This window comes from Propithecus coquereli, unplaced genomic scaffold, assembly GCF_000956105.1.
Source record: "Propithecus coquereli isolate 6110/MARCELLA unplaced genomic scaffold, Pcoq_1.0 Scaffold129, whole genome shotgun sequence".
In the NCBI taxonomy this organism is placed as follows: domain Eukaryota; kingdom Metazoa; phylum Chordata; class Mammalia; order Primates; family Indriidae; genus Propithecus; species Propithecus coquereli.
In genome coordinates this window covers 5,552,286-5,565,368 of record NW_012137080.1, presented here as the reverse complement: position 1 = coordinate 5,565,368, position 13,083 = coordinate 5,552,286, and the positions used below count along the sequence as shown (strand labels likewise).

At 58.4% G+C, this 13,083-nt stretch overlaps 1 protein-coding gene across 1 annotated transcript in view; it reads right to left on the bottom strand.

Moving 5' to 3' along the window:
- LAMB3 (laminin, beta 3) overlaps positions 1-13,083 on the bottom strand; it is a 37,458-nt gene that overhangs the window by 1,003 nt on the left and 23,372 nt on the right. The window contains exons 13-23 of the mRNA XM_012638377.1: positions 12,471-12,667; positions 11,965-12,079; positions 11,034-11,412; positions 9,377-9,537; positions 9,026-9,243; positions 8,540-8,737; positions 8,064-8,208; positions 4,106-4,313; positions 3,559-3,700; positions 2,988-3,164; positions 2,071-2,224 (exon numbers count right to left, since the gene is read on the bottom strand). Coding sequence (XP_012493831.1) covers positions 2,071-2,224; positions 2,988-3,164; positions 3,559-3,700; positions 4,106-4,313; positions 8,064-8,208; positions 8,540-8,737; positions 9,026-9,243; positions 9,377-9,537; positions 11,034-11,412; positions 11,965-12,079; positions 12,471-12,667 — 2,094 coding nt within the window. The remainder of the gene's footprint in view (positions 1-2,070; positions 2,225-2,987; positions 3,165-3,558; positions 3,701-4,105; positions 4,314-8,063; positions 8,209-8,539; positions 8,738-9,025; positions 9,244-9,376; positions 9,538-11,033; positions 11,413-11,964; positions 12,080-12,470; positions 12,668-13,083) is intronic.

The following is a 13,083-nucleotide window of genomic DNA, read 5'->3' as shown; positions in this document are numbered from 1 at the left end:
ACCAGATTATGCCAGCACCCCCATCCCTCTAGGCAGGAGTGTCTCTACCACATCCACGAAAGCTGGTACCCAGCCTCGGCCTGAACTTCTCCGGGAATAGAGGGGGAGCAGGGCCCGCCTCACGAGGCTCCAACTTTAAGGCAGCTCTGGTTATTCAAAAATCATCTTCTCATGAAGCCAAACTCTGACCCCTTCTTGCTTCCACCCGGTTGTCGCAGGTCTGTCTCCTGCGGGTACGAGAAGGCATCTGCTCTGCCCCCACGTGGCAATCCTTCACTCTTCCGAGGATTTACTGTCTCCGGGCTAAACGTCTCTAGTTCTTTCATCCACTCCTCATCTGATACAATGGCTGAGTCACTCCCCGTACCCCAGATGCGTGCAGGTCTGTCCACATCCCTTCCGAGGATGTAGGAGCCATCACCGGAGCATCATGCTCATGGGTGAGCTCCCATGAGCAGAGTGTAACAGCTTATCACTGGGCTGACATTGAGCCGGTGGGACCCACATGGACTCACAGGTTGATAAAATATTGAAATATGCCCATAGCGATTGTTAAACAGCTGCTGTTCTCAGCCCCCGGGAGGCCCCCATGCACCATCCTCCCATTACCCTGCAATTAAAGGTCAATTCCTGCAAGCAGGTACGTTCCTATTCCAGTGCTACCCCCTGAGCCTTTTCTGGTTGGTGGGCACGTGCCACACCAGGGGCTACATAGTGTTGCTGTCACCCCTGAGCTAGTACTCCCCTTACTTCGGCTGCTTTGTGCTTATTAATTCTTTTGGCAGTAGCAAGACATTGCCAGCTATAACAAGCTTGCAGTTACACAAAGTCTTGGGTCATTTTCTGGTGAGTGACAATTCATGTTTGCTTATCACTCAGCAGTTATAAAGTGTCTTCAGTGGCCGTAGCCACTGGGAGGCCAGGCCTCCCCTGAGCTGTACCTGTGGGTTCAAGCCCAAACAGGGCCAGAGTGTGAGGCCACTTTTCTCCTTATTTAATTTTATCCATTAGCTTCAGCCCATCCTTTTAGACTTTTGCTATTTATTGTCTTAGAATATTGGCTCTGTTATCCGGTGTCTTAACTCTCTGTCACCCACAGATCTGATAAACAAATTCTTGATTGTCATGAAAAGCATCGAAGAGCAAGGCCAGAGCAGGCACTGACCCAGCCGCTGGCTCCTCCCCTGGGTCGGCACCTCTCGCCTTGCACTCAGGGGTTGCACGTCCTACAGCCTCACGTCTGTTTGTCAGCAACCCACCAGCCCAGGCTTCTCTGTGGGATCCACTTGGCTACGCAAAGAGACTTCTGCCAATCACTTCTGCTGAAACCCAGAGAAACTCTGCCTGTGGCATTCACTGGACACACCAGCCCCGTGTCCTATCATCTCGCCTTAGAGACTGACTCTGGTTCCTGAGGAAACCTCAGAACCCTTTCAAAAGCTACTTTCACTATGTCTGCCATATCCAAAACCCTCAGATATGCCCTACTGCCTCCAGGGCTGTCCACCCTCCTCCTGCTCACACTGGAAGCCCAGCACATGGACCCAGCCACACTGTCCCCACTTCTTTCCCCCCGGCTCCTCGTCAACCCTCCTCTCCTGTCCTAGCCTCAGAGCATGCCTTGCTCCTTCTCACCACTCTAGTCCTCCTCCTCACAGCCTCTCCCAGGCCTATGCATCCTCCCAGACCTGCCTCCAATCCCATCCTTTCCTCCCTTCACTGACCATGTCTCTCTGAAATTATTTATTCTCTGAACCCCTAGAGCTCTTATTATTCTGCCCCCAGCACAGACCGCCTTGTCCTGTCGAATACAGCTCTGTGCATCGCGCAGGCAACGGGGAGAATGGCCCCATCTGGACTGCACGCTTCTTGACGGTGGGCCGGGTCGTGTGAACATCTCTGCATGCCCCCGCCCCGTCGTGCACCTCTCACCTCCTAGGTGCTCAGGACACCCACCTGACCTCACTCCCTTAGCTCCGCTGGCTCCAACAAGAGTGGGCCTCGGGAGCCCTGGGCTGGCACCAGCCTTCCGGGGTGCCTGGCCGCCCACGCCCTGGACCATTCCCTCACCTTTCATCCTGTCCATCATCTCCATGGTCTCTCCAAACAGCTCCTCCGCCTCTGTCTTGACGTCCAGAATCCGGCTGCCCTGCTCACCCAGCAAGGGACTCCGACCCAGCCGGTCCTTCAACTCGGCATATTTTTGCTTTATTCTCTCAAATCCCTGAAAGAGGTAGAACAGTCTCAGTGCCGTCATCAGCATCCAAGGTCCTAAAGGCCTGTGCTTAAAGCACTTGATATCACCCAAATCAACACACAGTGATAAGGTGCGTCCTATTATTCCCCGGTAGGGTTGGGTTTGCCCGTAAAAACCCCCGAGCCACAGACTGTGTCTTAAACTTCTGTATTTCCCTCCCTCCATCTCCAGCTCCTGTTATCGCCCACGTCACTTCCTGCACAATGTCAGGCACATAATAGTATGTTACTATTAAGCTGCTACTTGACAGAGGACGTAGCAACTTGGTCACTGTACCAGGATTGCAAGTGCCAATGTTCCTGGCCCAGGGTTTGCAGGTGGTACACTTGGGACACCGAGAATGGCTCTTTGATCTTCTCTCTCATCTAATTCTGACAATAATAAGGAAAGACTGTCTGTCCTCCCTGGGGACCCAGGAGACAAGCTCTGCATTGGGTGTCAAGAGACCTGCTTGGTAGATGAGTGTCAGGCCTACGGACAAGGCACCCCTCATCTGTAAAAGGAGAGGGATCAGACTAGATCAGCTCCAGCGTCCCTGAGCCAGTAACACCAAAGGCAGCAGAGAGAGAAATCAGACACCTGGCCAGGTTTAGGTTAATCCTGGAGGCCCCTCTGGTTCTGTTATTCTAAGCACAGTTGAGTCCATGGTTTTATAAAGTGTGCTAAGTCCCCTCCTGCTCAGGACCCCTCACTGGCTGTGCCTCACTGGCTGACTCTGTCCTCTCTGTACCTCCTGGGCACTCAGCGCCCGCTTGTTGGCGCCTTCTGCAAGCTGCTCGGCCCGGACTGCCTGCGCCCGCTGCTGCTGGGCCTGGCGGCGGAGCTCCTCCATCCGTGCCCAGAAGTCACCCAGCTGCTCTGTCATGCCTGTCACCAGCCTTTCCGCCGGCCCCAGGACCTGCTGAACCTGTATGGAAAGAGGGAGATGTGGGGTTTGTGGTGGGTCTCCCAGGCAAGGGCCTTCGTCCCCACCTTTTCTCCAACTCAGCAGGTAGCAGAAGCTCTCTCCCCCCAGGACGTCATGACTGCCCCCTCCCAAGCCCCTATCTGTCCCCTGACACCCCGGCCCTTCCTTCTCCAGCCCAGCTGACCCCCCACTCCTGCGTTCACCCATGCCTTCTGCATCCCAGCCACGAGACCAGAAAACCCAAGGCTCAAAGTCGGCCCCAAGGCTTGTACCCCTCCTTCTCTAGAACTCCAGCCCAGGTTCCTTCAGGTCACTTTCTGGCACCTTCTATGCCTTGCACCTACATCTGTCTGTTCATTCCCAAATAGTGGGGGCGGAAGCCATAACTCCTCACCTCAGCAACCCTGTCCTGGATAAGCCGAAGGGAGCGGCTGGTGCCTTGCATGGTGTCCTGAGCCTCCTGCAGCGCCACCGTGCCCTGCCGCAGGTTCCCGACCACATCCTCCACCTGGCCCTCCACCGTGTGGGCTCGGCTCCTGGGTGAGGGAGGCAGAAAGGAGAGGAGAGAGAGAATGAGTGAACGGTGAAGGAATAAATGTGTGCTTCACATCATGCACCATCATCACACCCTACCCAGCCAAGACAAAGAGTAAGGGGACTGCTGACTCAGCAGCTGGGACCTCCCAGGACCCCACCAAGCAGACACGACGGATGTGAACGTTATGCCTGAGACACCCGCCGGGCACGGTTTTCAATAGGGAAGACGGGGTCACGCAAGAAAAGTTTAACTTGGACTCTGGGTATCACTTAGCCATCCCCCCGCCACAGTAAACATCCCTTCCTGTCTCCCCACCCTCTGCACCCCTCTCCCGGCAATGGGGTTGGGGAGCCACACACCAGCCCAATCCCATGCAGGGAGAAGTACAAGGCCAAGGCCATACCTGGCCTGTTCGGCCTCAGCCTGGAGCCTGCGGGCCCGCGCAATGTCCTGCTTGGTCTGGGACAGCACCAGGTCCACGTTGGGGAGCCTGGCCGCGATGGCCTGGATCTCGTTCATTTTCTGCAGGACGGTAGCTGAGTCTGTGGGCAGCCACAGGGCCAGCACGGCCTCGCTGACCTTCTGGATGGTGGCTGCATCGGTGTCGGGATCTGGAAGGCAGCCGTGCATCAGATGTGGGAGCCCACTCAGCTCCCCAAAGATCTGAGGCCTCTCCAGGCTGAGCGGCACCCACAGGAGTCACATGCAGTGGCCCTCTGCCACGGTGCCCCTCTCAACCAGACACAGTGCCTGTTCTCCGGGAGCGTCTGGGAATGCTGTAGGAGGATGATTGTCCTGTGCTCCACGCTGGCGCTAGGAGGAGGCGTGGGGAGGGAGTGTCAGCACAGCTGTGGCAACTAAGTGTCTGGTGCCACAGGAAGCTGTGGGCTGGGGAGACAGAGGTGGTGCCAGACAGCTGGTACCGAGCAATGCCTGCAGCACACACATAATCAGCCCTAAATGTGGAAGAACGGCCAGGAACTGGAGCTGCTTCCTTGGCAGTAAGACCCCTTCCCCGCACCCCTCCTCAGGCCGGAATGCTCGTGTTTGCAAAGGCAGATAAGAATCATCAGGTCTTTGCTGGAAAGTCACCTTCTCAGAGAGGCCAACCCCGGCCACCCAATCTAGAATCGCAGCCTCCACCCTAGACCAGCATTCCTTATCTTCCCTCCCTGCCGCGTCTTTCTCTTGAGCACTTAGCAACACCCACAGGCTGAACACCGAACTCATTCAACTAGATTTTTGTTTCTTTCCCCAGTAGAACGAAAGCCCCATGAGGGCAGGGACTGGGTTTTGTCCACGGCCATACCCCCAGACCCTGCGCAGTGCCTGGCACTTGGAGGTCCTCGGGGTTTGCAGAGTGAATGGAGGACTGAAAAGGTTCCAGATCCAAATCTCCTCTTTGCTATTCAAGCAGCCCGAGGCAAGTCAAGTGGCTTCTCTGAGCTCAGTTTCCTGATCTGGGAAATGGGAATGATGATCCCCAACCTGAGGGCATGACGTGAAATAATCTCCTGGCAAGAGTTGTTGCACCAACGCTGGGTCAGAGAATAAGAGGTACAGAGAGGACATCCCCTCCCCATCTCTCCCTGTTCCCTCTTACAGATTGCACTGGCATCGAGGTGTTGGGGAAGGGGCACCACCCACCCCGATGGCTTGCCCTGGGGCCTGAACTCCTGTGGGGCCCCGAGCCCAGCCTCGTTCCACAACCAGAGGGTTTCCTCACCAGCTGGCTACACAGGTCCCATCCCCAGCCCCCTCCCTACGCTAGGCGGAAGGACACTCCAGAAGGTGGAAGTCACGCCCATTCATGTCCGGGTCCCTCGGGTGCATGCAGCAGCACTGCAGGGGCCCAAGTAATAATTGCGGCTGAGTTTAACATGGTGGGTTTATCTCAAACACAAGCTTTCACGAGGACCCTCACACAGAGACCGTCAACCCTTCGTCTCACCCAGAGTCCTACTCTCAAAACAAGGCTTCATATGCTCCACCTGCAGAGAGCCTCCCACCCTGAGCACGTGCCTAGCTCTGGCCCTTCCTTCATTCCGCATTGCTTCTGCCGCATGCACGAGCTTGGTCTGCGTGACACCCGCTTCCATGGCCTTCTGGGTATCAGGCTGGGCTCAGCAAGTATATGCAATGTTTTGAACAATAGCGCAGGAGGAGCTCAGACTGCAAATCAAATTAGACTCGGTCCCTGCCCTTATGGAGCTGGAAATCTAGTGGGAGAGACGGCACATACACAAGGAAGCACAACACGGAGTGAGAAGGTGAGTGCAGGTGCTGGGATGGCCATGGGAGGGGCGCCTGACCCAGTCTATAGGTACAGGGAGGACTCCTAGAGTCAGCCAGGTCGGGGCAGGCGGGGGAGGGGAGAGGAAAAGCATTAGCAAAGGCAAGGAGGCCAGAGCGTGCACCCGTGTGTGTGTTCATCCCACAGTGCAGTAACGTAGAGTGTGCATGATGAAGTGAGTTATCAGGCCTGACTCCTACTTGCACCACCTCCAAGCTGGAGGCCTTCGGGCAAGCAGCTTAACCTCTCTGTGCCTAGATTCTTTATGCGTAAAGTGGAAGTAATGATAGTACTTAGCTGATGTAGTCAGGATTAAATAATGTAATACATGCCTGACATTCAGTAACAATAACTTAATAAACCTTAACAATTCCATTTGAAGAACTGGGGAAGACGATGTCTTCTCCTCCCCCTCCCCCCATAGAACTTCTACTCTCACTCCCACACCGCGACCCTGCATCCAACAGCAGACAGCACGGGGCGCCTCCTGTGCTAGGACCCTGGAGACTAGAACTTGCCACTCTGACAACTGCGGGAAACTTCCCGGGTCCAGGCCTCTCTCAGGCCCTGATTTTTCTCTCTGCCCCTGGACTCATCCTAGGACTTGACCTGAGACATGAGTTTAACGGAGACGACAAAAGGGGCCTGGCAGCTCCCCACCTGTTCACGAGAGCCTGGCAGCCCCTGCACGAGAGGATTCCACCCCACCTCCCAGCCCGGAGGCCAGGGCCCTGGCTGAGGTCAAGGCAGGCTGAGTGGCCGTTCAGCCTCACTGGGCTTGACTCGGCAGGGCAAGACACCCTGCAAGTCTGAGCCCCAGCCCCTGGCCTGCCCTGTCATCCGCATTAGTTGGGCCCCATCTCCCTGCATCCCCCAGGTAACACCTCCCTCCAGTGTGGACCTCAAGGCCTTAAGCAAGTCATGGGTCCTCAGTGGGTCCTTCCTGCCTCTCTCTGACCTGCCATCTGCACTCCGGAGGGGGCTTTGGCCTATTTGGGCAAAAACACCGTCATAGTAGCAAGAAGAGTCACTGTCATTACACTAAGCCCTCAGCTCCTATTAACTGGGCTCCCAGCCAAGCAAACTCCCTGGCAGGAACCAGAGATCTAATAATACCAACTCTCGTTCCTGAGGCACCTTTAGTTTTTCAAAACACATTTTACATCAGTTATTTGATCCTCAGAATAAACCGCGAAATACTACCATTCCTGTTTATAGAAGCAAAAGGCGAGGCAAAAAGAAAAGCAACCTGCCCAAAGTCACACCAGTCCCCTGGGTCCTGTCCAGGGATCTTTCCATCCCACAGCCCTTCCTCACTCCCCAGGGCAGCCGGGGAGGGGATCTGCTCATTTATTCCTTCCGCCAGTGTCGGTGCCTTTCTGTGTCTGGCCTTATGCTGGGTGATACAGCGGTGACCAAGACAGACGACTATCACTGCCCGCTTGGAATTTACAGTCTAGTGCAGTGACAAATAATTCATCTGTAGACAAATGCATGAGTCTGAGCAGTGCCATGGAGGTAAGACTGCAGCGGGGAATGGGGCAGGAGGGGACAACCACAGAAAGGGGGGTCAGGAGAGGCCACAGGCAGCAGCAGCCTTGGAAAAAGCATTCCGGGCAAAGAGCAAATAAAGGTCCCCGAAGCAGGCAGCCTGACCTGCCTAAGGACAGTCCGTGAGCGAAGGGGAGAGGAGCGCAAGGTCACAGCCAAGCCATGGACAGAGGCCAGACTTTGCAGGCCGTGGGAGGAGCGGGGAATTTATTCCAAGGACGAGGTGAAGCCACTGAAGGATTTTAAGCAAGAGCGGGATGTGATGATCTGACTTAGACATTTTTCAAAGACGTTTCAGGCTGCTCTGTTGAGAAGGAGAATGGGTCACCGGGGAGCAGGGGGAGGCGAGGGAACAATGAGAAGGCCCTGGCAACGGTCCAGCCGCGCCACGGGGGCCTGGGCCAGGGTGGTGGCGGGTGTGGGGATGAGAGAGGAGGCGGCCAGCTGATGACCTGAACGTGGGAGGGAGGGACGGGCAGGAGGCGTCCGCCAGGGGCAGGGGGCAGACCAGCCTCACCTGTGAGGAAGTCGCGGACCTGCTGGATGAGGAGCCGCGTGCGGCGGACGTCTTCCTCCATCTGGGCGCGGCTGGTGCTCACCTGGGTCTCCAGGCGCTGGGCGTCCGACTGCACCTGCGCGGCGGCCTCCTCGGCTGCCCTGATCTGCCGACACACACCAGGGGTCGGAGGCGTGGAAGCCCAAGGGAGCCTCTCAGCAGTCTCTGAGGATTCTGTGGCTCATCCTCCACCCCAAGACCTACCTAGGAAGCATCTGTAACCAACCTAGTGTGGCCCCAGAAGAAATGTGTGGATGTTGGATTAAAAAAAAAAAAAAAGCCCAAAAGATTGGCTCCACACACTATCTGGCACTTGCTGTGGGGCCTCGAGCAGGTCGCCTAACATCTCTGGGCTTTAGTCTCCTGATGGTAAAAGGGGAACTCTGAATTGCCCAGGGCTCCATCCTGCCTGTGCCCACCCGCCTCGCCGCACCTACCATCTGCCTGGTCTGCTGGAGCTGGGCGTCGAAGCCCCGCAGCTGCTCGGCCACCTGTCCCGCCGTCCGGAAGGCCCCACCAGCCCTGGCAAGGGCACCCCTGCAGTGTGAGCCGCAGGTCGTGCGGTTGTCTCGGGGACACAGCTCGCCAGGGCATGCTCCTGGGGTGCAGGCCGTCTGCCTGGAGCCGCCGCAGAGCTGAGGGGAAATGGGATGTCAAAGAGGCCACCCAAGGCCCCTCCACCACTGGTCCCAGCCCACACCCAGGAAACACACAGCCAGACATGTCCATGACAACCAGGCACCAGAAACTTGTTTCCTTGGCAACTGCTGGGCACACAGTGAGGGGCACAAGGTCGGGACGGGTACAGTGTGGGGTGGGTTTCTCAGGGGGGCAGGTTTGCCCTAATGGGGAACAGGTGGCAGCAGTCGTGTGACTAGCTGGGGCAGGGGCTCCAGGGAGTGGGACCCCATGCCCTGAGTCACCTTGTTGATGGTGGGTGTCAGGTCAGGCAGGGAAGCCATCTCTAGCCTCAGTGCAGCGAGCTGGGGGCCGCCGGCGCCTCCTCCTCCCGCCTGCAGCTCCAGCCTCTCCGCCTCTCTCCGGCTGTCCCTGAGCTGGCGCAGTGCGCGGGAGCTGTCGGAGACCTGCTGAGCAGCGCGGGAGGACCGCTCATAGGCCATGGTCAGCATCCGGAAGGCTCCTGTGGGGAGAGAGGAGGGGAAGTAGCTGCTCCTGGGCCTGGAGGCTTGGAGACGGAGGAGCAGGAGGGGAGCGGGACGTGGCATGCCGTGGCCCGGCAGCGCGGGGGGCTATCTGAGGAGCCCTCTCCTCACCAGAAGGGTCGGCACTGCTGAGTTTTTCAAACTGCTCCCTCTTGCTCTGATACGTGATGAGGAGGCGACTGAAGCTTCTGCCCAGACTCTCCAGGTCTCCCGGGAGGGACAGTGTCTCCTCCTCCAGGGGCAGATCCGGCTGCAGGCCCTGGAGAGTTCGCCTGAGATGGGAGAGGAGCTTTCACTGAAATATGGGAGGGGGCTTGGCCTCCCCAGAGCCAGCCATCGCCCTGGCACCACCGCTACTGAGTCAGGACAGGCAGAGGCCCTCGGCAAAGATGCTCCGCTGGGCAGAGGCTGGGAGCACCCGCACGCCTTCCTCCCTCCCCCTGCAGGTGGGTCCTCAGACCTCTCTTGAGCCCAGCGTTCCGGACTCTCCTCCCCCTCTCCCTGCCCCTGGCTCCCACGAGGACTGTCACCCTGACCCCTCCCCCTCCCTCTCCGCAGGCTGACTTCAGCCACCACCTGCAGGGCGTGGCTCCCACATCTCCCTTCCGCAGTCCACACCTCCCACTGCGCTCCAGACCCCAACACGCTGCCCACTGGTCACCCCGCCCAAGGGAGCTCAAGGTCCTGCCCCCAGGTCCACGGCCACTGAGCTCTCGAAGGTTCCTCTCTCCCCATGTCCTTTGCAGCTCCTCCAACCAACCACCAGCTCCCTCCTACAAGCCTCACTTTCTCTCCCTCCAGGATTTGCTCGGGCCTAGAACATCCTTCCATGGACCACCCCCTGTGCCTGCGTTTCCAGCCTAGGGGACGACTACGCAAATCTGAGACTTAGGGCAGATGGCACCTCCCTGTGAAGCCTGCCATGACCACCCCTCTATCAGTTTCAGCTCTCTTACAACATGCGTCACGTTGCAGTTCACAGTTTACACATCATTGTCCCCACGTGAGCCTCTCGAGGGCAAAGACTGCGTCATATTAACTTCGGTGTCCCCAGTACCTCCTGATGGACGGTTAACCAATATGCGGAGTGAATAAATGAATGAATGATTCCCCACATTTGCTCTAGCTCCTCTGCCAGAGCCCCCAAAAGAAGCTCCAGCACATCCATGAGTCACCAAGCCTCAGTTTTCATTCTTCTCCGGCTGCCTTTTCCCTGCCGCCATCCCACACCTGGAGGGCTCTCTGCGCACCATCAGAAAGCCAGCGCTTAGGGAATGCAGACTAATTATAGAAACTTTCAGAACCAAATCTCTCTAAGAAGGCGACTCTGCTGGTGGGCTGGGGGTGTGGGCAGGATCGCTTCCATTCCAAAGACAAATGTGAGTTATTTTTAGAGCCCCTGCCTCTCGGATGCCCTCCACAGGGGTGACTAATCCAGAGCTGCCTCTCCCACCGGCAGCGCCAGGCACTTGAAAGCAGGCAGGGCTTGGGCTCCCAGACTGCATCCCGAGCCCCAGCTCTGCCCCCAGGGGCCACATGGCTCCGTCACTTCACCTCTGTGCCTGTTTTCTTACCTGCAAGACAGAAGCAATACCCCCCCCACCACACCAGCCTCACAGGCCTGCAGAGATACAGTGAAGAGAGAGCACACAGGCCAGTGCCTTGAGCAGTGTAACGGGCTGTACAAGTGTAGAGGACCAGTGTGCCCCCCTTATGTGAACCCTTGTGGCATAATTCCTCTCAGTGCTCGGCAGGGAAGTGGAATCACCTGATGGAGGAGATGCCATTGGCCACCTGGGCCACCTCCTGCTCTGTGACCAAGGCGCTGCTGAGAATTGCTTGGATCTGCTCGATCTTGTTGTTTGTGTCCCGGATCCGGGAGGCCAGGCCACGGTCCTCTAGACCTGGCCCTGACCACAGGCTGGCGGTGGCGTTGCGGAGGCTGCCAAAGCGCCGGGCCTGCTCCCGGAGGTCTGCGTCGTAGGTGTGGAAGCAAGGGTGGCAGGCCACACACACCGGGTAGCGGTCGCAGTAGCCTCGCTGGCACTGGTCACAGCGGGGCCCGGTCAAGCCAGGGCGGCAGAGGCAGCGGCCAGAGGCCTTGTCGCAGCCTGGGCCCTCCGTTCCCCGGAAGTCACAGTCACAGGCTACAGTGAGAGAAATGACAGTCAGAGGCCAAGGACCAGGGAGACAAAGGCGTCTGGTGGGGAGATGAGGAGGAAACTGAGTCCAAAGAGGGGAAGTGACCCGCTCAAAGTCACTTGGCAAGGGAGAGGCAGAGCTCAGAGCAGAACCTGTCCAGCACGCTCCAAGTCCTGTGCTCTGTGGCTGCATCAGACTGACTGACTCCCTTTCCCCCTCCGGACTCGCTATCCCATCTACGAAGGGGAAGAAATGTCCTCCCTCCTTGCTGCTGCCCTGGAGACGGCTCCTGATAAACGCTCTTTCTCAGGGAAGTTGGGAGCAAAGCAACCCCACTGTTGTGGGGATGTGGGGACGGCCTGACCTTAGGCCTGCCCGAGGGGCTGGGAGGCCAAGCTGACCTGCCAGAGCATGGGCACTCATGGGGCTGCCCAGGCCCACACCACACGTGTCAACCCGGCTGTCCTGCCAAACCACAGACCGTGCATCCCCGCCGCCGCCCAGCCACGTGCTCTGCCCCCGGCAGCCCCGGCACTGCCCACACGTTGAACGCGCACCTCGGCATCCCGTGGCCACATCTCCATGGGTCCGGTCCGGACACTGGCGGCGGATGGCTGCAGCACTGCATGTCAGGCCACCAAACCCTTCGCGACAGGGGCACTGCCCTGTGAACTGGGAGGGAGAGACACCGTCAGGGGACTCTTGCAGGCTCTGCCTTGCCCTGGTGTCAGGGGCTGTGTCCTAGATCCCCGGCCTGCAGACAGAATCCAGGCTCACCGGCTGTCTGCAGAGCTGGTGTGACCCCAAAACAAGGGCTCCCCCTCAGAGACATTCCCTGAAGTCAAGGCCCAGAGTGGGCCCTTCAGAAGGCATAAGGCATTGCCAAAGGCTGAGAGCCACCGAGGGAGGGACATCTGGTGGCCTCCCCAAAGGGGAGTGGGAACAGGAGTAGTTCAGCCTGACGATGGAAAGGCCCAGAAAGGCAGCATGGAGGCCAGACAGAGATGCTGGTGTGCAGGATCCCTCCCCTGCTGGGGGCCCACGGGCCACCCCCACCCCGTACCTGGTTGCACTGGGGGCTGAGGGAGCCGTGCCGGTCGCAGGCGCACGGCTCGCAGCCCCGGCCGCTGGCCAGCTTCCAGTGGTAGGCAGCACACTGGTCACATTTGGGGCCCACCACGTTGGGCAGGCACAGGCAGCGCCCACTCTCCTCGTCACACGGCATGTCCCGCCGGGCCCCCAGGAGGCTGCAGTCACAGCCTGCAGGAGGGAGGGCTACTGAGCTCAGGCAAACACCCCACCAAAAACTCACCCCTAGAGGAGACACATCCAGGGAGGGGGCCCAGCCTGGGAAAAGAACTGGGCAGGGCCGTTCCCTGCAGATACCATGGCTGACTCCCACGGCCGCTGCGCTTTCCCACCGGTTCCAGCCACCTGGCGGCTTGGCCGCCCGCCTGCCCAGCCCGCCTCTGGCTGACTCAGTCCCGCCTTCCAACCCAGACCTGCGCTGCCACCTGCTGGAGGCCCGTGGCACAGCACCTGGCACTGGGGAAGGCAGCAAGTCAGACCTCCAGGCAAAGGCCTGGCACACTCCCACTGTCTTTTATGGGATGGGATCTTCTCTGAAGAGAGCACATGAGCAGGGCAAGTCTTGGGTCTGGTGGTCCCGCACGCCC